This window comes from Phyllostomus hastatus, unplaced genomic scaffold (assembly GCF_019186645.2).
Source record: "Phyllostomus hastatus isolate PE091 unplaced genomic scaffold, TTU_PhHast_1.1 phas_contig_524, whole genome shotgun sequence".
NCBI classification, from domain to species: Eukaryota; Metazoa; Chordata; class Mammalia; order Chiroptera; family Phyllostomidae; genus Phyllostomus; species Phyllostomus hastatus.
The window spans coordinates 2,789,662-2,813,096 of NW_025333900.1; the positions used below are offsets into that span (position 1 = coordinate 2,789,662).

Consider the following 23,435-nt stretch of genomic DNA (forward strand, 5'->3'; position numbering starts at 1 on the left):
ACATGATCCTAAATTATACAATCTGAATTACCTTTCTGAATTTATCTTTTGCATTGGTGCTATTAAAAGATGAGTCATATAACCTATGGGAATCATTAAATGCCATTACTAACCAGAGAAAAGGAATTACCCTAACTCAAACAATCTAGTGTTATTTTATTTCTTCCATCCAATTTATAAGCCAGACTAATATATTATTCTGTATGGTGCCATCAAACATTCTCTTTAATTGTTTTAAGTAGTGAATTACTTTTTACAGAAATTAAAATATAATCAATATGCAAATTACTAGGCTATAAATGAATAAATTTAAAAGCTTCAACAAATATTCTTTTGTACGAAAAGAATAAAATGTTTTATAAAAAAAGTACTTTTGAATAATGTCAATTCAAACTGCCTTATTTGCTTTTTTTAAAAAAAATTTTTTATCTTCACCTGAGGACATTTTGTCATTGCTTTTAGAAAGAGAGAGAAAGGGGGGAGGAGAGAGAGAGCACAATAGAGAAAAACATTGTCTTCTGGTATGCACCCCAACTGAGGATCAAACCCACAACCCAGGTATATGCCTTGACCAGGAATCAAACCCGTGACTTTTGGTCCCCAGCATGACACTCTAAACAACTGAGCCACATTGGCCAGGCTCACTTACTTTTGTATCATGGTCTGCCATTCTCCTTCTCGATCTCCAATAGGAAACCGGTCTATCTGTGCCTGTATTTTGGTTCTCCACTCCCGCATGTAGTCTTCTATATCAAACACAAAAGGATGCTGCCCAAAATTGGCATCAACGACCTCTCCTGGTGTCTGAAGCCCAACAGTGGGATATAAGTTTGGCTGTAAGACAACACATTTCACTAAGCATCTATCCCTTTTATGTTAAAGGCATTCATTCTTTCAAATGTTATCTCTTTAAAATGTCAAAACAATAAATTTATTTCATAAATATTTTGAAATCTCAATCCAAAATTAGAGGAAGACTAAAGCAAATATTCTAAAATATAATAAAATGAAAAATATCATTTCCTATAAAGTAATCAAGAAAAATATGAAACAACCTTGTACCCACTTTATTTATTCAGAGACTACATGGAAATAAGACTTTTGGTAAATGAAGACATAATCCTTGCTCTTAAGAATGTTGTATATTAGCTACAGTGATTCAAGTATAAACACATAACTCAGGTTTACCCTTTTATATGATACATGTAGTGCATTTCTAGAAATCTCATGTGAAAGCTAGTTACCATAGAAACAATCCTAACTGGGCAGGTACTATTTTAAGTTTACTAATTTCCCTTATCTATATACTTGGGATGCCTCTGTAAAGAGATGATGATAATTATGAGGAAAACGGTGCTATTAAAAGTGGGGATTCTCCATATAAAAATAAAAGACATGGATGGACATATTTCAAGAGAGAAAAAGGACAGATTTGAAATTTCAAATTTATAAAGAAATGCATTTAGATATACTCCAAGATTCTGAGATTAAACAAACAATCAATTTAATAGCTCCAGGTAAACAAAAAAACCCAGAGTCCTTTTGGCTCTATCACTATTTGTTCCACCTAAAGGGAGAATGAGTTACTGAATGGCAGCATTTTAATCATTATGTAATCCAGTGAAGTAATTATTATTATTTGCATTACAAAAATATGGAAACTGAGGTTCAGGGGCAAATTAACTTGCTCATGGTCTTTCTACACTATGGCAGAGGTGGGAATGGAACAGGTTTTTCTGACACCAAATCTACGTTCCATATTTCTTCCTAGAAATCCAATTCCTACTTCATCTTCATCCTCTGTATTTATGCCTTACTTCTTCACTTTAATGGTTATCACAAATGTTTTCAGTACGAAATGTAAAGATGACAAGAGCATAATTTATGTATAATATAAGATGCTTAAACAGATTTCAAGCAGAAAGTAGAGTGTGTTTAAAAACAACTGATCAAACAAGCAACTACAATCAGAAACAAAAGGAGTAGTATGTTAAAATACTGAGCAATAGAGTTGCACCAGGTTAGGGGGAAAAATGGTAATGCAATGTATAAAAATGTACTGATTTTTAATAATCAACAAAATGGGCAAATTAATAGAATTTTAAGTCAAACACAAGTAAAATACTTATTACAACCATCTCATTTCACCAATGAGAAAACAGACCTAAAGTGTTCAAGAATTTATCCAAAAGTATGCTTATTAATGACACACACAAAGGGAAAAACAACTCTCATTCACTGCACACAGAAATGTAAACTGACAATCTTATCAGGAAAACTTATGGCAAAATCTATTAAAACTGGCAAAGTAATTTCATTCATAAGAATTAATCCTATAGAAAAAAATATGTAAAGATATACAAGGCCTGTCCAGAAAAAGTCCAGACATTGTTGATATAATGAGAATGATTTGTGCGACACTGATGCAACCTGGTAGCCACGGAGAGTGGACCAGAATGCGCACGTGTGAATGATGATGACTTCACTGTACTAGTCAGTGGGGAGTGGTAGATGCCACTGAGTGAGCATGTGTACTGTGTGGCTGTCACATTCAAAACGACTGAGTGAGTAGAGCAATGAATCTGCATCAAATTTTGTGTTAAACTTGAACATCCATCCATGGAAACTATTAGGATGATTCAGAAGGCTGAAGCTATGGGCAGCTGATGATTGGCAGCTTCATCATGACAACATGCCCCCTCACGCATCACATCTCTTGTAGAGGTTTCTGGAGAAACATCATATCACCCTGGTGACTCAGCTCCACTATAGCCCAGATTAGGTGCTCTGTGACTTCTGGCTTTTCCCAAAACTAAAATAACCTTTGAAAGGGAACAGATTTCAGACTGTGGATGAGAGTCAGGAAAATATGATGGGACAACTGATGGTGACTGGGAGAACTGTGTGAGGTCCAAGGTGCCTACTTAGAAGCAGACTGAGACACCATTGTCCTATGTACAGTTTCTTTTATCTTCTTCAATAAATGTCTCTATTTTTCATAGTACATAGCTGGATGCCTTCTGGACAGACCTCACATTCCTACAAATTTGCAATTTGTAATTACAAATAAAAAATATGTCCATTTATAGGTAGAATTATACACCATATTCATCAAAGCTCAGACTCCAATAATTTTAAGATGTCATTATTTTATATTTAAGAAAAATCATTGCCCATTAAACTCTCACAGACTGTAGATCCTAAGATATATCTCCATTTCATATATATTAAATTATAAAAATAAACAAAAGTAAGGAAAAATGTGTATACTGACAGAGATGCCCAATATATATTACTAAATGAAGAGAAGGAGCTACAGAAAAGTACATAAACTATCATTCCACCTTTTCTGTAAAGATTTACATAATGAACATACCAGCAATTCTACTTCTAGGAATTTATCTGAAGAAACACAAAACACTAATTTGAAAGAATATAGGTAAACATTTTTATTCCATAAATAGACCCTCTACCAGGATTTAATGCTACAATAAAGAGTGATATTATAGGTACAAAACACATATAAATATTTGTTTGGTGGTCCCTTTAAGGGAAAGATTTTTTTCCTTCCTTTTTAAGTAGAAGAATGATATCTTGCATGTGGAAGTCCCAGAAGATCTCAGTCATAAAAATAAAGAACTTTCTGAACCACAATCACCATAACCACCACTCAACAGACTTTTACAGAAACAAATTTCACCATTGGTTAATTATAGACAAGTCAAAACATAGCTGGCAATTCTAAATGGGACAAAAAATAGTTAGAAGGTAACAAAAATAGTCAATATGTCCACAACAGCTAAGCCTTTTCCAAGGAAATTATCACCACCATCTACCAACAAGGAATAAAAACAAACAAAAAATCTGCTCGCTCTGACAAGTTAATTTACTTGTTTAGTGCTACAAAAAGAGAAAACAAAAAAAACAGCTACTAAGCCCTTCAACCAATTCCAAATGACACTTGGTCTTAACTAAACCTCTGCATTGGCTCCAAACCACACCAACCCACCCGCCACCACCCAACCCACACCTTTGCTCCCCCACCTCTCCCCACCCCCACAGATGCTCTTCTCTGACGCCTACCCCTTCCACCTACATATATGATCACAGCCCAACTTTCTACTCAAGGGTATGATCACAGTTACTTTCCTTCTCTCTATATTACATCAACTTTTGCTTGGTAGTGAATCATTCTCATCGGCAAACATTCTGCTAAACCTAACAAAAAAAAAACCTTCTATTGCCCCCACTTCCACCACCAGCTACTTCATCCCATTTTTCTACTCCCTGCTGTGGCCAAAATCCTCCAAAGTTGTCCACACTCCATCACCTCCCTCTTCCATCAGAATCTCTCCATCACTCTTCTTAAATTTTCTTGAAAAGGTCATCAGTGACCTCCACTCTGCTACACCCACTGGTCAATTTGTGATGTTTCACAATGGCATCTGACACCCCTGATTACTCCTTTCTTGATATACCTCAACACTATTTTTACTTTGCTTTGATGGCACCCAATTCTTAGTCTTCCTTCTACCTCAGTGATTGCTCCTTCACAATTTCTCCCTGCAGGTTTCTTCTCTTCTCCCACATATGGCATGCCCCAGAACTCAGTCCTTGGTCCATTTCTCTTCTCTGCCTACACATACTCCCTTATGGATCTCAACAAGTCTCACTGACTTTATATTTAAACACCAAAATGCCAATTACTCACAAATCACTTTTGAATTCTGGGACTATATATCCAACTGCACACCTGACAACGCCACTTAATTTATCCAAAAATTAAACTCAAAACCTCCTCCCTCTATCTACACCCTTCTCCACATTATAAGTGGCATCTCCACTCATCCATTTTCTCAGGCCCAACATCTTGAAGTCAGATCCTCTTTCTCACCTTTTTGCATCCAATTTATCAGAAAATGTTCTTGGCTCTCAGCTGGATTTACACACACACATCTTATTTACTTACTTTAATCCATCTGGAAGTTACTGTAGTATAATATAAAACGCAATCCTAAGATTTATATTTTCAAAAACAAAACAAAACAACAAAATGACACCAAAACACTTGTTCCATCACCACTTGATAAATAATGTTTCTTGGTGAGCATTTTTGATTTGTAGACTCTGAATTTTCTCTGGCTTAGCACAGTTTTTTCTATTATAACTTTGGTATCTTTTGTTTTTCTAGGATTTTCTTCAGGAATATTAATAATCTGTAGTCTATTCTCACCTCTGAATTCAGTTTCCCATCATTTCAAAACATCTCTGAAACTGGAATGTGTCTTATAATCGATGGTATCTTACATGTGGCCAGGCAGCTGTCATGACACAGCTGTCACTGCTGCAAAGGTATGAATTTGTTAAAGGATCAGCTTACTAAAAACTCTGGGACTTGATTATTTTTTCTGGTGAAACAGCTGGATAATTGCAACCCCTAAGACATTTTAGTCAACAAGCCAACTGAGAAAGGAACCCCAGAGTCCTGGTTATTGTCAAAAAACCTTTCTGAATACTCTCTGGCAATATTAAGAAAGTGACAGCATCAAAACCTTCACAATGCCATCAGGAGCTCAGGAAAAAATGCCGGAGACATACTGGAGAACTCTTAAGAAATGTTCTTGATGGCAAAGGAAATACTATGTGGAACACCACCAACATCAACTCTACACAAGTAGTTTAAAAGTTAGATTCAACTTGAAGAAGTGTGGGGAAGACTTTAATCAATTTATATTGCCATGTCATCATTTTTAATAATGCAGTAAGTGATATTTATTAAAACCTATTAAATACTTTCAAAGATTGTTGGGTAAATGTAAAATACAAATTCTAAGTGATAAAAAAGCATTGTATCGTAGTTTGCTAGTTTTTTGTCTCTAGTGTTACATGGTATGCATATGACACTGGACAGAACCTCAGATCTGGTAAACAAGGTGTCTACAGTCACACCACTTTGCCCATCTCTAGTGATGGAGTCACCATTATCCACTGCCTCAATTTCTGCAATAGCCCCTCTCAGGTCTGTTTGAGTGTAACCTTATTCTCTACGCACCATCTATTTTTCAAGCCTACAGTCAGTGTTCCTTTAAAACTGAAGCTGTATCAGAAGAACTAAAGTCTGTAACGCCTTTGTATCTCACTCAGAGTAAGTGTCAAAGTCCTTACAATGACCCTCAGGATCTGGATGATCTGGCCAATCCCAACCATTGTTACCTCTGATTTACCTCCTCCTATGGTCTGTCTTTCGCATGTCTTTCTACCTCACTTCATGCTATTCTTCAAACAGGACACACATGGTACTGCTTTACCACACACGTTCCCCTGACTATTCCCTCAGTCTGGAACAGTTTTGATCTATATATCCATTTAGTTAACTCCCTCACTTCTTCAAAAGTCTCTGCTCAAGTCTTAGCTTGAGCAAAGGTGAGCAAATTGTACATCCCATGTTCTGTGTTTGGTACTCTCATGCTGTTTTGTTTTTTCCTTCTTTGAAAAGTACTTAAAAACCTTTTAAAAATGCTATGATTTACTTGTTTGTGATGCACTGTTCATTCTCACTTCCCCAGCTTGAATACCCCAAAAGGACAGAGACCTTTACCTTATCTGTTTTCTTCAAATGATATATAGCCAAGCACAGAACCTGCCATATAGCATGCATGCAATATACACTGAATTAATAAATAATTAGAACTGCTTTATAGTCACTTGCTGGAAAGTCCAACAATACCAAAAATAATTCAAATAAATGCATAGTGACATTAAAAGTATATTTTAATAATCATTTCTGATTTATTTTTTAGCCATAACAAAGTTTCCTTATACAAGGTGTCCAGTGCAATTTGAAGTTTAATTTCTGAAAGTCAACAACAACTAGAGAAAGATTTCTAGTCTACGCATGGCATGTAAACTGAATGTCAGTAAGAATGTATTCTAAATGTGCTTAGCATTAGTTTCTTTATAACTTGTTTAATTAAAAATGTAAAAATGCTTTAAAAAAAGTTATGTCTTACCGGTAGGTCAGTGAAGGCAATACCTTAAAAAAAGAGAAAAGGTGGCATTAGAAGCTGGTTTTCAAAGGCAGACTATGGTAACAAGTTAAATTTCTAACCAAAACAAAGAAAAGGAATAGAAAAGGCAGAAAAGAAAAACTGAATACCTAACTATAAAATAACGAGAGTAATCTTTTTCTCAATAACACTAACAGGTCTGAGTGAATGCTGAGCCCTTTTTCAAGATCATCATCCTTATTAGCCAGACACCAATTTTATTTTTGTCAGACTGCTACTGATTCCAGTTTTTAAATGATTTTTAGATATATCTTCAAAGCTATACTAGAAATCATATAAGCAAACTGGTTGCAAAATAGTCACATCTGGATTTTGACCAATACCCAAAGTGCTTTATCTAGCTTATCACTTAATCTTCCTCACTTAGACTTAGCTGTTAAATAATTTGGGGGAAAGGGAAATATCTAATATAATAAAAAAGTTAAACAACAAAAAATACAGTATTTTGTTTCTTTAAAAAAATAAAATTTCTTACAAAAGTACATTCTTGAATAACCTTTGACTACTCTGGGAAACAGTTCCTCTTTCAAAGGATAAAGATTTATACAGTGAGAATTTCTCTTGAATGTCCTCACAGCAATTTCAATGCAGTCACATTCCAAATACACTTGAACAAGGTTAATATTGTTGAAATAAGTTACTGCCATCCAAAAGTAATGATTTAAGAATCTCTCTTCAAAAATTAAAATATATTACTTAAACAAAGATGATAAACTACATGTTTCTACAGAACCTCACTCATATATTTAAAAAGACTGAGTTCTAAAGTAATGGGAGGGGTGATGCTGGTGAGTTAATTTCAAATCTTCTAGTCTAAACACACGTTAAAACAAATGACCACACCTGCCTGGTCCTGCAGTGCTGTTCACCATCTAAAAAGTGAGGGTATTTCCGCTCGATTATCTGCAAGGTCTCTTCCCACTTGACATTCTATGATTCTATAATTGTGCCGCACCATCAGAAAACTGACTCTATTTATTAAGCACTAAAATTAAAAGACAAACCGACTATAAATCTCTACTACATGTTTTTAAATAAATATGTAAAAATAGTGCTTTGTAAGTTAAAGAACTTTCAAAAACTAGTGAATTCACACTGGCTTGTCAGAAGGAAAGGAAAGCTGGAGGTCCTCCCCTGCCACCCCAGGAAAATACTCTGATTACTTTTCGCTTCATTAGTAAAGAGAAAGCGAAGTGACTGTGGGCCAAATATGAAAATTTGTTCTAAAAATTTCAGAACACTTTTACAAAAAGCATTAAAGAATAAGTATTTTAATAAAATTTTACCATGTCTTTGCCATTTTTCATAAAATAGCTTAATCTTTTTCTCAAAGATGTTCATATAAAAAACACAAAACTGCCGAAATTTATATTGTTTCACTAAAAATCCCTTTTTGCCATTAATTACTGAAATCTTTACTCTTTACTAAAAACGTAATCAAAGTGCCAACTTGATTTCATAGATTAATACTTTTGATCACTGGCAAATATAGCTACCCTAGCCTATACACAGTTAAACCACAAAAAGATGCCAGTTTAATAAGTTGGTATAATTACTTACATACAAAGAAAGCAGGCTTTTTATATAAGTTCTAATTTCCTGATTTGTCAAGAGGCTTTTTGAAAAGTGATCTTCATTTGATTAGTGGTATTCATTAAAATAAAGTAAAAAAATTTCAGGTTAAGTTAACCTGGATACTGAAATGTTTCTCTTTTAATTGTTTTCCCAATAAAAATCTTTCCATTTCTCCTTATATGGTAAATAAATACATATTGTAAAACCTTCATGAGACAGAAACTAAAAATGTATAGGCTCTTGGGTAAAAATTATCCACTTTGGGAAGTACAAAGATCTTCTTCTAGATGCTAGAATCTGGACCAGAGGTGAGCACATTTCTCCTACAAAGGGCCAGAGAGTAAATATTTTCTGCTCTCTGGGCCATATGGTCCCGTAACAACTATTCAATTCTGCCACTGTAGCAGGAAAGCAGCCATACACAGTACATGAAAATGGATGTAGCTGCATTCCAATGAATCTTTAGTTCTAAAGGAATAACTTTGCTCACTAATGTTTTACCACTGCATCCCTGGCACCTAGCCCAGTGTCTGGCAAACAATGATAATAAACATTTACTAACTATTCATTATGTGTCATGTCAAGCAATCACCTAAGAACCGCACAGGCATCATTTCAGTTCAACCTAACAACCTTAATGAAGTAGGTATTACAGTGATCCTGTTTTATACAAACTGAGGCACAGAAATGTTAACTAAGTTGTATAAGGTCACATGGTCTAAACCAGGAGACAAAGCCAGGCGACTAAAGAACCCTCTTATTAAACATTAAACCACTGTTCTACTGCCTCTCTATGTGCTTAATAAATATTAATTTATTAATAATAATACCAAATGTTTCTAATTTACTTAAAATTTGAATGTAATTCAGTCATTAGGTACCCTTTTGAAAATCTCGTATTTTAAAAGTTTTCTTATTCAAGAGAAAATTTCAAATTTAAATATCTGTAAAAACCTAATAGACAAAAAAACCAAAGTTACATCTTCCTATCTTCTGAAATAAAATATCTTCTCTGGAATAAAGTTTAAAAAACTGTCAAAGACTAATTTTAATTTTAAAAACACGCATTTTACATTTCTGAACCAAAGGTACCTTAAGAGATTTCTCCTGTTTAAGATGTTAAAGTATCTTTAGTGGCCAAACCAACCAAGACTATCCCAGTTAACTGCTTTGATAAGTCAAAGCCAGAACAGGAACAACAAATAAACTGAAAGAGGTGCATCTTTGAGAAACCAGTTAGTCACAACAATCAAATTCAAATACACATATCATTTGCATAGCAACCTTAACATTCTGTACTGATAAGAATGCTGGTGACCTATGAACAAAGCAGAGCTTAGGGGCACTGACCCCTGTGCAGTTGAAAATCCAGATATAACTTTTGACTCCCCCCAAAAGCTTAATGATGAATAGCCTACTGTTGACCAGAAGCCTCACCAATAATATAAGGTCTATCAACACATATGTTGTCTATGTATTGCATCCTGTATTCATATAATGAAGTGAGAGAAAAGAAAACGTTATTAAGAAAATCACAAGGAAGAAAAAACACATTTACAGTACCGTATGTATTTACTGAAAGAAATGCACTTGTAAATGGACCTGTGCAGTCCAGACCTGTGTTGTTCAAGGCTCAACCGTGTATAAGGATCTTTTGTGGACTTGGGACAATCTTGAAGTCAGATAATACAGAACTTTCAGAATCGATATTAATGATCAGAAGGAAAAGTTTAGGAGTATGTTGAGACACTAAGAAAAACAACTACTACCAATGCAGCTGGACATTCAGAATTTTCTACTATGAAATGACAGAAAGAGTAGGTTTTGTGTTATTAAAGAACATCTATTATATGTCTAAGCAGACTATCTGCAGTCTAGTTTTTAAATACTATTTATAAGCAAACTGAAAGTTCTGACTTCTGGGGTTACCTAGTTTTTGCCTCCTTTCTTTCACTTCAAACAGTAAAAGTAATTTGAAACCTTTTTATTTTTATACAGGATACCATCAGTTTTGGTATCCTTTATACTTTCCATAATGCAAAATGCAAAAACTAAAAAGACTTCTAAGAAATGGGAGTGTAACAAGCATATGTAATTTTTTAAATCCTTATCCAAAGATGTGCTTATTAATTTTATAGAGAGGAGAAGAAAGGGAGAGAAACATTGATATGAGAGAGAAACATCCATCAATTGCCTCCTGTACATACTCTGACCAGGGACTGAACCCTCGACCTAGGCATGTGCCCTGAATGGGAATCAAACCCACAACCTTCTGGACTACGGAACCACACTCCCCACAACTGAGCCACACTGGCCAGGGCCAATCATATATAATTTTAAGTCTGAAGTATTGTGAGTTCATATTTAACTAAAAATACTAATTTTCTGTTAGTCTTACAATGGATGGACATCTTTGTTTTCATTCCTCTATTTACTTCTTAGTCACCTGTCTTTCATTCTTAGAAATTTTGCCGTTGCTTGTTTTAATTCTGATCCCTTTTGCACAACTAACTTACAGACACCATCCTTTATCAATCTTTGTTAGCAGACACGACCTTTTAGTGTGTCAATGCCCTTAATTTGGTTGGTAGCATCAAGCTTTTCCTTCATATGTTATTTTGCCCTCATGCTAAAAACTGACAGCCCTTTTTTCTTAGTACCTGTTAACCTAGAAAACTGAATCAAATTGAATTGAATTTGGGCTTTATTCAAAGCAAAGCAGAAAACACTTAGGAATTCTATTACTAGATAAATATCTGAGCATGGAAATCATCTATACAGTTATTCCTACACATGTGATACAATGTGGCCTTCACAGAATGCAACTTCCCACCATTTTCTCAACTTTCATCGGGAAGGAACAGAGAAATAATCTCCAAAGGCATATATTTATAAAGGAGAATTACATAATTAATATGACTACCATGATGTAAGTATAATAATCACAGTATTTGGTCATTTTACATGCAATACATTATCTTAGTACCTAAACTATGTCCATTCTTGGTGTAGAAGCAGGTATTGTTGATAAGGTTAACACAACAACCAATGACATCACCAGTCGTAAAAGTTGGTCCATAAGGTTGTCCCGTTCCAGAAGAACAAAATGAATGTCCATCATCCCCATGATAACCATATGAATGTTTATCCCAGCCTAAAGAGAAAGTATTTACAATGAAATGTAAAGTTCCTTCATGCTATGGATATTCACTAAGATGATAAAATAAGCAAGAGCAGCACAACAGATATGAGATAAAATTCCCAAGTGTACACATAAATTCTCAATAATTACACTACATAATTTTTTATATTGAAGTACTGTTTATAACATTAAGGAAAATAAATTCAGCACACCGAACACTAGAACATATATTAAACAGAGAGGTCTCCTACCAGAAGAAAAAATGCAAGACAGTTTTCATGCATATTTCCTTTGCTAATAGACCAAAGGAATTCTACTTTGATTTGGTTTTGACAGATACACACACACACAGTTTAATATAAAATAGACTTTTCGGTTTTGCTTTCTATTTTCAAAATGTTTCCTCCAAAATTAAGTTTAAACATGAGTAAATAAAACACTAGAAAATATAATCCAAATATCACTTCCATGTGATCAATGGTTTCAAGAAACAGCTCTGCCATTTGGATTCACACCTTCTTTAATGTACTTTTCACATCAGGCCTACATTCCCAGAATATTAAACAATTGAAAATGGGTTAAAAGCCAAGCATGTGTTGGGTAGCAAACAAAACCAACCATACCCATTAAAATATTTAAAGCTGATAAGACTATGTACTCGCAGTTAAAAATATCAAAAAACAGGCAAAACAAAAAAAAATGTGTGGTATATATGCTTTGCCAAATAGCATAAAATTTAAATTTATTACAAAAACTCAAGTTTCCACTTCAAACCTATAGTATAGTAAGAAAAATACAAAAAAAAAATCAATGTATTTAACTATTTCAAGTTATTAAAGTTTAGCCACAAAGAGCTATGAGACTGTACTACAGTTCAATCACTACTGTACCTGGTAGTCTATTCATGTTCACGCCTTGAGCAGAAAGACCAATTCCCATGTAACTGTTAAAAGAAAAAGGAAGGAAGGAAGAAAAGCAGGTTATTATAGTGATACATGTATAAACTGCCAAACATTCTGAAATATTATCAAAACCACATCCAAGTTTGAAATTCATAGGTTACAAAGGTTATTGCAATTCATTAAGTAGCAAAAGGGCAATATTAAGCAACAATAAAACTCTATCACAGCAAATTCCAATAATCATTCATAAACACACCCAAAGTATTGGTAAAAATTATGCATTCTACTAACAATAAAAATCTTCCTGGCTCATCTACACATAAATATTTAGGATTTAGACTTCTAACAAAAAGTACTGAAGGGCTTGTAGAAGAAAAAAAAGAAATGTTAAATAAGGAACAAATATGTGTGAAAAAGGACAGGGTAAAAATCTAAACCACACATCTACATAAAAGAACATGGATATATACTTGGAAAAACTGTCAACTTCATATAAAAACGTGAATTCATTAATAAAATTACACTGAAAAGTATGTACTGTAGGGTATCTATATATTGGTTTTCTAAAAGTGTTTTTGTCAAATTGACAAAATTGACTTAAACACGAGACTCTTAATAATTAATTTATGAAACTAGAAGAACAAAATTATCTCCACAGAAGCAATACAAGAGGAAAGGTAATTATTAAGGTATACAATTCATTTTAAAAGGTTATAAATATTAATAAAACCTGATAAAGGTAGTTCAAAAAAAGTCTAAAACAACAACACTTGTAAGTACAGATGCAAAAACAAAAATAAATAAAAGAGCAACTGAATCCAATTTGCTAAAAAACTAATTGTGGTTATATCAAGATTTAAAATGGCACTTGACAAATTTCAGATACCATTCTTAATAAAAACTCAAGATAAAAATAAAAGGAAACTACTTAAATATGACACGCATTTTTATAAATTGATTAAGAGCAAGCAAGATAATCAACAGTGAAACACTGAAGCCATTTCTATTAAAATCAGGAGTATGGAGATGCCTACAACAGTTAAACGTTGTTTTGAATGTTTTACATAATTTAATAAAACTAGAAAACTAAATAACCTGTAAAACTAAAAGAAGATATAAAATTATCTTTATTTCTAGTAGTTGTGATTCTAAAGTATTTAGAATTAGGGATTTTCGCAAATAACTGGATATAAGGAAAGCACTTTAATTTCTTTTCTAGTAATAAAGAAAGTGGTGTCTGTATAAATACCAATCAAAATAACTAGAGAAACCATTAAACAGGAATAAAGATCTCATGGGATAAAAGGCTCAAAAATGATATATTAAAAGCTATAAACAAATGGGTACACTATGTATCTGGATAATTTGACAACATAAAATGGGGATTTTCCAAAGTTAATGTATACATGTAATGAGACTGAAAATAGATTATATGATTTTCTTAAATTGGATAATATGATTTTGAAGTTCGTATGTCAAAGTGTAGATTTTTGATCAAACATGAAATTTCTTTAAAAAATAACAGTTTCTTGCCTACTAGATATTAAAATTCAGTTATCTGAATTCACAAAAGCAGTATTACTAAAAGAGCATGTGTCAAGTGAGACAAGAGTGATACAACATTTAAATGTCTAGTCAAGAAGATCCATTAAGTATGTATTGATTTCAGCCCCTTTGTTCCAAATCCAACACACAGTGTAAGTATTAAAAAAAAAAAAAGACAAGGAACAAGTCAATCTTTGAGAAGAAACTCAAAGCTGTGAGCAGGTGCACAGCTATGTCGAGGGGAAAGGGAAAGTACTAGCCTCTTAACTAGAAGGATCTGAATGAAGCTGTTGAACGGATCAGTGACAAATTCTGAAATACTCATAATACCACCTTGAAGAAAGAACCTGGAAGCTGTGATGTAGAACTCGTTTTAGACTAGAGGGACCAGGGGGTTAAAAAGCAAGTACAAATAGTAATAAAGAAAAAATAAGTATAGAAAAATGTGAATAAAATGAAGAAAAAAATGTAAACTTCCTATTAAAACGAGGCCAAAAACCCCAAACTTCTAAAATATACCAAAAAAATATGTCCAATTGAACTCTGGTCAAGATGGCAGGACAGGTAAATACAATACTTTCCTCCTCCCATAACCACCTCAAAATTGCAACTGAAATACAGACTAACCATCATTCAAACATGCTTTGAAATCTGGCTGAATGGAAATCCTACACCTAGGCAATTAAAGAAGAAGCCACATGGAGACTGGTGGGAAAGGCAGAGAGGCAAAACAGGCTGGTCCCACCACCATGATGGCATCTAAAAACTGCAAGGGATATCTTGGCTACAGAGGAGGCCCCTGAGAAGTGAGGAGTACTAGCCCCACACCAGGCCACCCATCTCAGGGTTCCAGTGCCAGAAAAAGAAGTCCAGATAACTTCTGGCTATAAAAATCAGCAGTGATTAAGTCAGAGGGAGACAGGGTTTCTGGAGTCTCAGGCAGTTCCCATTAAAGGTATTACACATAAATTAGTGGGACTAACTCCCTCTGAGCTCCAGCACTGGGGTAGCATAGCAACCTGAAAGACACCGGACACATACAGGGAGAAAATGAATGGTCAGCCATCAGGGTGAGAGCTGGGACGGGGGGAATTTTCTCCCAGGCAGAAATGCTGGCAGAGGCCATTGTTCCTTTGATGATGAGCCCTCTCTATACAGAGCTAGCAGATAAGCAGCATATCTGAATCTCCATCGTCAACCAGGCTCACACTATTATTTCACCCCACCACACCCAGCTTGTGGGCCCACCGAAGCTGTTTCTGGGGGCTTTTCCATATAGTGGCCATTTTTGGCTAATGCTTCAGATTTCCCTAAAATCTCTCAAATAAGCAGCATCGGACCTCAGTACACCCCATACTTCTCACTAAATGTCCCCAGCCCTAACACCAGCAGTAGCTGGCCTTAGTTTGCAGCTTGCCCTTACCTGGGCACCTCCAAACCCAGCACCAGTAGTAGCCAACTGCAGGTGACATTGTAACTCATGCCAGATGGTCCTGGGCAGAACACAGGTGGAGGCTGACCTTGTCCTACACCTCCCTGGAGGACCCAGTGACAGTGCAACCAGTGGATAGCTTCAGACCACATCAAAGCATCACCAGCCAACTACCACCACAAGTGGCACACCCAAGGGGTGAACTCAGTGAGCACCAGAACCCTGCTGAAATAAGTCCTGCTCTGTAGGGTGGACCCTGCATAGCCAATACTTCACAGTGGTTAATGATTAGTGGTCAAAACCAGGCCTTGCAGCTAACTGGCCTGAGGGTAAATACCTTCCATTAATGGGCCTACAGCAATCAAGGCTCAACTACAACAGCAGGATGTACACAGCCCACATGGGGGGAAGGCAGCATACCTCTAGTGCTCAGCTTGGGTGATTGCAGAGGCCGTGCTACTGGATCTTACAAAATACCAACTACATTAGGCAGCTCTACTAAGCCTGAGAGATGTGGCAGCTCTACCCAATACATAGAAATGAAAACAGAGAGACTGCCAAAATGAGGAGACACAGACTTGGCCCAAAAGAACAGAACACAACTCCAGAAAAAGAACTAAACAAAATGGAGAAAAGCATTCTACAAGAAAGAGTTCAAAACACTGGTTATAGGGATGCAATAAACTTAGTGAGAACCTTAACAGAATAAACAAAGGAATAATCAGAAATGAAGGCTACAGTAACTGAAATGAGTAATTTACAGGGAATCAACAGTAAAGTAGATGAAGCGGACAACCAAATCAGTGATTTAGAAGACAAGGTAGCAGGAAAACAATCAGAGCAGCAAAAAGGAAAAAGAATTTTTAAAAATGAGGACAGCTTAAGGGACCTTTGGACATGAACTGAGACAATATCCACATCATAAGGTACAGAAAGAGACGAGAAAGAGCAAGGGATTGAGAACCCTTTTGAAGGAATAATGACAGATAATTTCCATAACATGGTGAAGGAAAAAAGACACACAAGTCTAGGGAGTGCTGAGTCCCAAAAAAGATAAATCCAAAGAGGATCACACCAAGACACATCATAATTAAAATGCAAAGGTTAAAGACAAAGAGAGAATCTTAAAAAGCAGCAAGAGAATTAGTTATGTACAAGGGAGCTCCCATAAGACTGTCACATGATTTCTCAATAGAAACTTTGCAGGCCAGGAGGGATTGACAAGAAATATTCAAACGGATGAAAAGCAAGGACCTACAACCAAGATTACTTTACCCAGTAAAATGATCATTTAGAACCAAAGGACAGATAAAATGCTCCCCCAACAATAAAAAGCTAATGGAGTTCATCACCACCACCTAATATTATATGAAATGTTAAAGGATATTCTTGAAAAGAGTAAGAAAAAATTAAAATAAATAAGAATGCAATAAATACATATCTACCAACAACTGAATCTAAAAAAACAAAATAAACAAACAAGCAGAACAGAAACAAGACATAGATACAGAGAATGTTTAATGGTTGCCAGATGGGAGGAGGATTAGGGGAAGGCTGAAAAAGGTGAAGGGCTTAAGTACAAATTGGTTGTTACAGAACAGTCATGGGGATATAAAGTACAGCACAGGGAACATAGTCAATAATATTCTAGTAGCTAGTATAGTGTCAGATGGGTATGAGATTTAGCAGAATGATCACTCCATTATGTGATGTCTAATGACTGGGGTGTATACCTGAAACTAATAGAACAATGTATATCAACTATATTTAAAAATAAAAATGAATAATAAAATAGGAAAAATGAAAAAAAAAGGAAAAATTATGTAAGGCCAATAAAATATACAACTAGAACATAAATTCATTCTAGATGACATCAATGGACAGTATAGAAAAAAATTTTAATATGTTTAAGATGTTTCAAAGAGAAAAAGGAATCACTACCACTGAAAAATACAGTGGAGTACTAATAGTTTGACATAATTTAGCTGGTAATTTCCCACAACTTAAAAATGTTTTTGCACTGAAGGTACTGAGGAGCAAATACTGAGGAGCATAAAAACAAATTCACCTGTAGGCACATTGTAAAATATCAGTAACAGACATAATCCTAAAAGCTTCCAAAGGAAAGGAGGATTACCTCAAAAGAAATGATAATTACACTAATGGCTGACTGCTCCCTTGCAATAGCTGATAACAATGAATAATGGGCAATATATTAAAAATATTGAAAATAAAAAACTAAAAACCTAGAACCTAATACATGGATAAAACGTCACTCAAGTCTGAGGTCAAAATAACATATTTTAAGACACTAAAGTCTAACACTTTAATAGTCCCAAACTCTCACAAAAAACTATTTAAGCAAATACTTTGGGAGGAAGACAAATACTACTAGAAGAAATGTATAGGATAAAGAAATGATAATCAGCACAGAAAAAATAAAATGTCATTAAAATTAATTACTGATTGTAAAAAACACTATTCAGAGGTTAAAAATCCATAATCCATGCATGCCAGAATACAATTCAAAATTACCTGACATACAAAGACAGAGGAAAACATGACCTAGGTCAATGAGAAAAGATGAAAGAGACAATCGAGTGTTTGGAATTAGCAGACAGAGTTTAAAGCAGCTATTGTTAAAACACTCAAGGATGTAAAGGGAAATGTGCTTGTATTGAATGAAATGATAGAAATTTTCAACAAAGTAAAAGAAAAAATAAAAATGATCAAATGATAATTCTGGAGCGGAAAATACCTGAAATAAGTATTTACTAATGTACTACGGGCACATTAGAAATGGCAAAATGAGTAAGTGAACACTAAGATGGAACCAATCTGAAGAATAGAGAAAAAATATTCAGAAGGGAGAAAAAAAAAAAAAGAGTCCCTGGGGCAATACCAGAGGGTCTAGTAGACATGTAAAGAGTCTCACAAGGAGAAAAGGAGTTTTATGTCCTTTTGAAAATTTTTTTGGAAAAAAAACAACAACTTTTTTTACAGATTCAAGAAGCATGGCAAACATCAGCAAGAAAAAAACACCCAGGCACAAATCACAGTCAAACTGCTGAAAACTAAGAATAAAGAGGTGATACTGAATATAACCAGAAAAAAATGCAAATTACTTTCATAGGATTACAGAGATGAAAATTGACTGATTTCTTATAAGAAAATATGAAAGCCAGAAGACAGTGGAATGGAATGTTTAAAATTACAAAAGGGAAGTCGGGGATCCATACCAACAGTTATATTCAGGAAAATACCTTTCAAGAATGAAAGTAAAATGAAAATACTTTCAGATGAAAGAAAAATAATAGGATGTGTTGTCACTAAATAATCACTAAAAAGCTGCAAAAAAATATATAGTTAGAGAGCCACCAGGTATATTAAAATGAAATTCTAGTAATATATCAAAACGATGACAATATACGAAAACCAGGTAGTGTTTAACCCAGTAATGCAAGGTTGGTTTAACATTCAAACACCAATCAATGCACTTTACCAACTTAGGAAAAAACGCCACTGATTATTTAAATAGTTGCAGGAAAAAAAAAGTATTTGAAAGAATTCAATACCCACTCATAATAAAACTATTAGCACACTAGAAAGAAAAGGGAACTTCCACAGTCTACATTCACAAAAGCCCCTGCGCCTAGCATATTTAATAGTAAAACACTGAATGTTATTCCCCTAAGAACAAAGCAAAAATGCCATCTCAATATTTATACTCAAAATTATACTCCAAATCCTAGACATTTCATGTTAAAGGGACTTATCTAAGAAAAAGATGATAAAAAATACAAACAGTAAAGTGACAAACACAACTGTCAACAACTGAACCTAGAAAGCCAAAAACAAAAACAAAAAGGAACTAAGCAAACAACTACAACAGGAACAGAATCAGAGAAATGGAGATCACATGGAGGGTTATCAGTAGGGAGGGGGGTGGAGGAAGAATGGGGAAAAGGTACAGGGAATAAGAAGCATAAAAGGTAAGTACAAAATAGACAGGTGGAGGTTAAGAATAGTACAGGAGCCATGGCTGGTGTAATTCAGTGGATTGAGAGTGGCCTACAAACCAAACGGTTGCTGGTTCGATTCCTTGTCAGGGCACATGCCTGGGTTGCTGGCCAGGTCCCCAGTTGGGGGCACGTGAGACATGAGGTACAACCACACTCTGAGGTTTCTCCCTCTCTCTTTTTCCATCCCTTTGCCCACTTCCCCCCTTCCTAAAATAAAATCTAAAAAAAAAAAAAAAAAAAAAAAAAGTATAGGAATGGAGAAGCCAAAGAACTTATATGTATGAGTCATGGACATGAACTAAGGGGTGGGATGCTGGTGGGGGGCGGGGGCAAGGTGGAGGGGAATAAAGGTGGGAAAATGGGACAACTGTAATAGCATAATCAATAAAATATACTTAAACAAATAAAAAAATGACAAAACCACACCAAGATATCATTATACATTCAGCAGATTACAAGGTCTCTCCAGAAGATATCCAGCCATGTACTATGAAAAAGAGACATTTACTAAAGAAGATACAAAGATACAAGAAACACTGTACACAGGATAGTGACTCCTGAGACCTTCAAAGTAGGCACTCGGAGACCTCACACAGTTCTCCCAATCATCATCAGCTGTCCTGTTATATTTTCCTGAACTCATTGATAGTCTAAAATCTCTTCCCTTTCAAAGTTGATTTTAGTTTTGAGAAAAGCCAGAAGTTGCAGGGTGCCAAATCTAGGCTGTAGCAGGGCTGAGTCACCTGGGTGACTTGATATTTGGACAGAAAATTCTGTAAGACATTTGATGCACAAGTGGGGCATGTTGTCAGGATGAAGGTGCCAATCACTAGTTGCCCACAGCTGTGGCCTCTGAATCATTCAAATAGTTTCCACAGAGGAATATTCAAGCTTAATGCAAAATCTGATGCAGATTCATTATTGTACTAGCTCAGTCACTGTGAATGTGATGGCCACACAATACACATACTCAGTGGTGTCTACTGCCCCCAGTCACTAGTGCAGTGAAGTAGTCATTGTTCATGCACGAGCATTCAATCCAGTCCACTCTCCTTGGCTGCCAGGTTATATCAATGTCATGCAAACCATTCTCATTATGTTAACAACGGTTGGACTTTTTCTAGACAGACCTTGTATTTAAAATTTCAAGGACTGACAATATCAGTGTTGTCAAGAATATAGCACAATAAGAACTTTCATAGATGGCTGGTGGGAATTTAAAACAGAACAACCTCTTTGCAATGATGGCTGGCAGTTTCTGGTAAGACTGAACATGTACCTACCCCAAGGCCCTGCCATTCTATCATAAGAGAAAAGAAGGCATGTCCAACCAAAAGACTTCTACAAATATTTTCATAGCTGCTTTATTCACAAAACTCTGAAACACCTTGGGTTTCTATCCACAAACCAATGGACATACAAGATGTGGTATATTCTACTCAGAAATATAGAAAGGTTGAGGGAGTCCCTCTCCCACACCACAGATGCCATCTTTCTTGGGTGGAACACTCCCTTCCTAGGCAGTAGCCTGGGGGAAAAGCATTAGCCCCACTCTCTAGGCTCTCTCTAACCCCACCATGCAGAGCTTGTGCCATGATGAGGAGAGTTAGCGTTCTTGGCCATGGTGTAGAGGTCTGGGCAGACTCAGGAAATATCAGTGACTAAGTTATGTGGCTTTGGAGCAGATGAGCCATTCTCCTCAGTTTCCCATGAACTTACTGGTGCCCCCACCCACCCTGCCCTGGCCAGTGCCATCTTCCAGGCAACCAGCGACCCCACACTCCTGACTCCTGGTAGTTCCATCCTGACAAGGTCTGGGTAGAATCCAGGACAGACTGAGTTGAGTGACACTGAGACAGGGGCTACTACCCTACCTTCTCCGAAGTCTAATAAGCATTTCCCCTTCACAGGAGATCCACTAAACCCATCCTCCTGACTCCCAGCACCTTTACCCTGTTGAAACAAGGCTCCTGGCAGAATCGGGGATAGACTGAGTTATCTGGCTCTAGGAGTGGGGCCCATTTTTCCTTGCCCAACCAGTAAAGAACACTCCCATTACATGGTCAAATCTTGGTTTGTTTGGGCCTGATGCACTCTGTTGGCCCCACCCTGATGACTTTGTGAGACCCCACCCCAGCACAAAGGTCTGCAGACATTGGCTGGTGGCAGCTAGACTTGGTATACTCTGGGACATTTGATGAGTGGCCTCAAACCGAAAACTGGAACTGAGTTTGACCCTGTATCAATCTGGTGAACACCACTCACTCCTACCTGGTGACTCACTAAGAACCTACCCCATGCAATCTGGGTACCACCAGAGGTTCTGTCAGTGATTAAGCATAACAGGTAGGCAGCAGGCAAAGGCAGATCTCAGGGGTGCCTTGGGACTTTTGCTGACATGCCTCTAAAAGTAAGCCTTGGTGCACAACTTCATCCTTTTCACACACACACCTAGGCCCAGCAGAGGCAGCCACAAACTGCATCACTTTGTAGTACCACACAGGTAGCCAAGGGCCAGTCACAGGCAGCATCTAACACTGGCCTACACCAGAATCTCTCCCAAGAGGCTCCAGAACCAACACACCCAGTGGTAAGCTTCAGATAACATCAGAGAAGGATCCAATTAGCTTTACAAGTAGCATATCCAAAGGGTGACCTAGGCAGGCAACAGACCTTGCTGTAGTGAATTCTGCTTTGTGTAGTCAGCAACTGCACAATAGCTTATATACTTTAGTCAGAAATGATCCACACCACAGGTCAGCCCACACACAAACAGACCAATGACACTCAAAGCTAAATTACAACAGTCCTTACAGAACCACACAAGGGACATCACCCAGCTCAGGTGTGCAAGGTGATTATACCACTGGATCCCACAGGAAATCTACTACATTCCACCCTAGCAAGGCTGAGAGTCATAGCAGATCTACCTCACACACAGAGACAAAAACAAAGAGGCAGCCAAAATTAAGAGAAAAAGAAACATGCCCCAAATGAAAGAAAAGGAGAAATCTCCAGAAAAAGAGCTAAATGAAATGAGGGCAAGCAATTTATCAGATACAGAGTTTAAAGTAATGGTTGTAAGGATGCTCAACAGCATGAAAAAAAGACAGAGAAATCAAAAAAGAACCAGTCAGAAATGAAGAATACAATACCTAAAATGAATAATCCACCTGAAGGAATAAACAGTAGGTTAGATGGAGCAGAAGATCAAATCAGCAACTTGGAAGAGAAGGTACTAGAAAACACACAATCAAAACAGCAAAAAGAAAAAGGAATTTTAAAAAATGAGGGTAATTTAAGGGACATCTGGGACAACATGAAGTGTAACAATATCTGCATCATATAATTATCAGATGCGGAAGAAAGAGAGCGTGCGCAAAAAATCAAGAACCTATTTGAAGAAATAATGACCAAAAATTTCCCCCTAACCTGGTGAAGGAAAAAGACACACAAGTCCAGGAAGCACAGAGAATCCCAAACAACATGAACCCAAAGAGGCCCACACAAACACATATAATTAAGATGGCGAAGCTTAAAGACAAGAAGAGAATCTTAAAAGAAGAGAAAAGCAGTTAGTTACCTACAAGGAAGCTCTCATAAGATTATCAGCTGATTTCTCAACAGAAACATTTCACGCCAGAGGGCATTAGCAGTGATGGAAGGCAAGGACCTACAACCAAGACTACTTTATTGAGAAAGGTTATCATTTAAAATTGAAGAAATAAAGAGTTTCCCAGACAAGAAAAA

At 36.1% G+C, this 23,435-nt stretch overlaps 1 protein-coding gene across 1 annotated transcript in view; it reads right to left on the bottom strand.

Moving 5' to 3' along the window:
* The window catches only part of RANBP9 (RAN binding protein 9), an 83,678-nt gene that overhangs the window by 23,667 nt on the left and 36,576 nt on the right, over positions 1-23,435 (bottom strand). Inside the window, exons 3-6 of the mRNA XM_045847012.1 lie at positions 12,675-12,727; positions 11,629-11,796; positions 7,011-7,033; positions 650-834 (exon numbers count right to left, since the gene is read on the bottom strand). Coding sequence (XP_045702968.1) covers positions 650-834; positions 7,011-7,033; positions 11,629-11,796; positions 12,675-12,727 — 429 coding nt within the window. The remainder of the gene's footprint in view (positions 1-649; positions 835-7,010; positions 7,034-11,628; positions 11,797-12,674; positions 12,728-23,435) is intronic.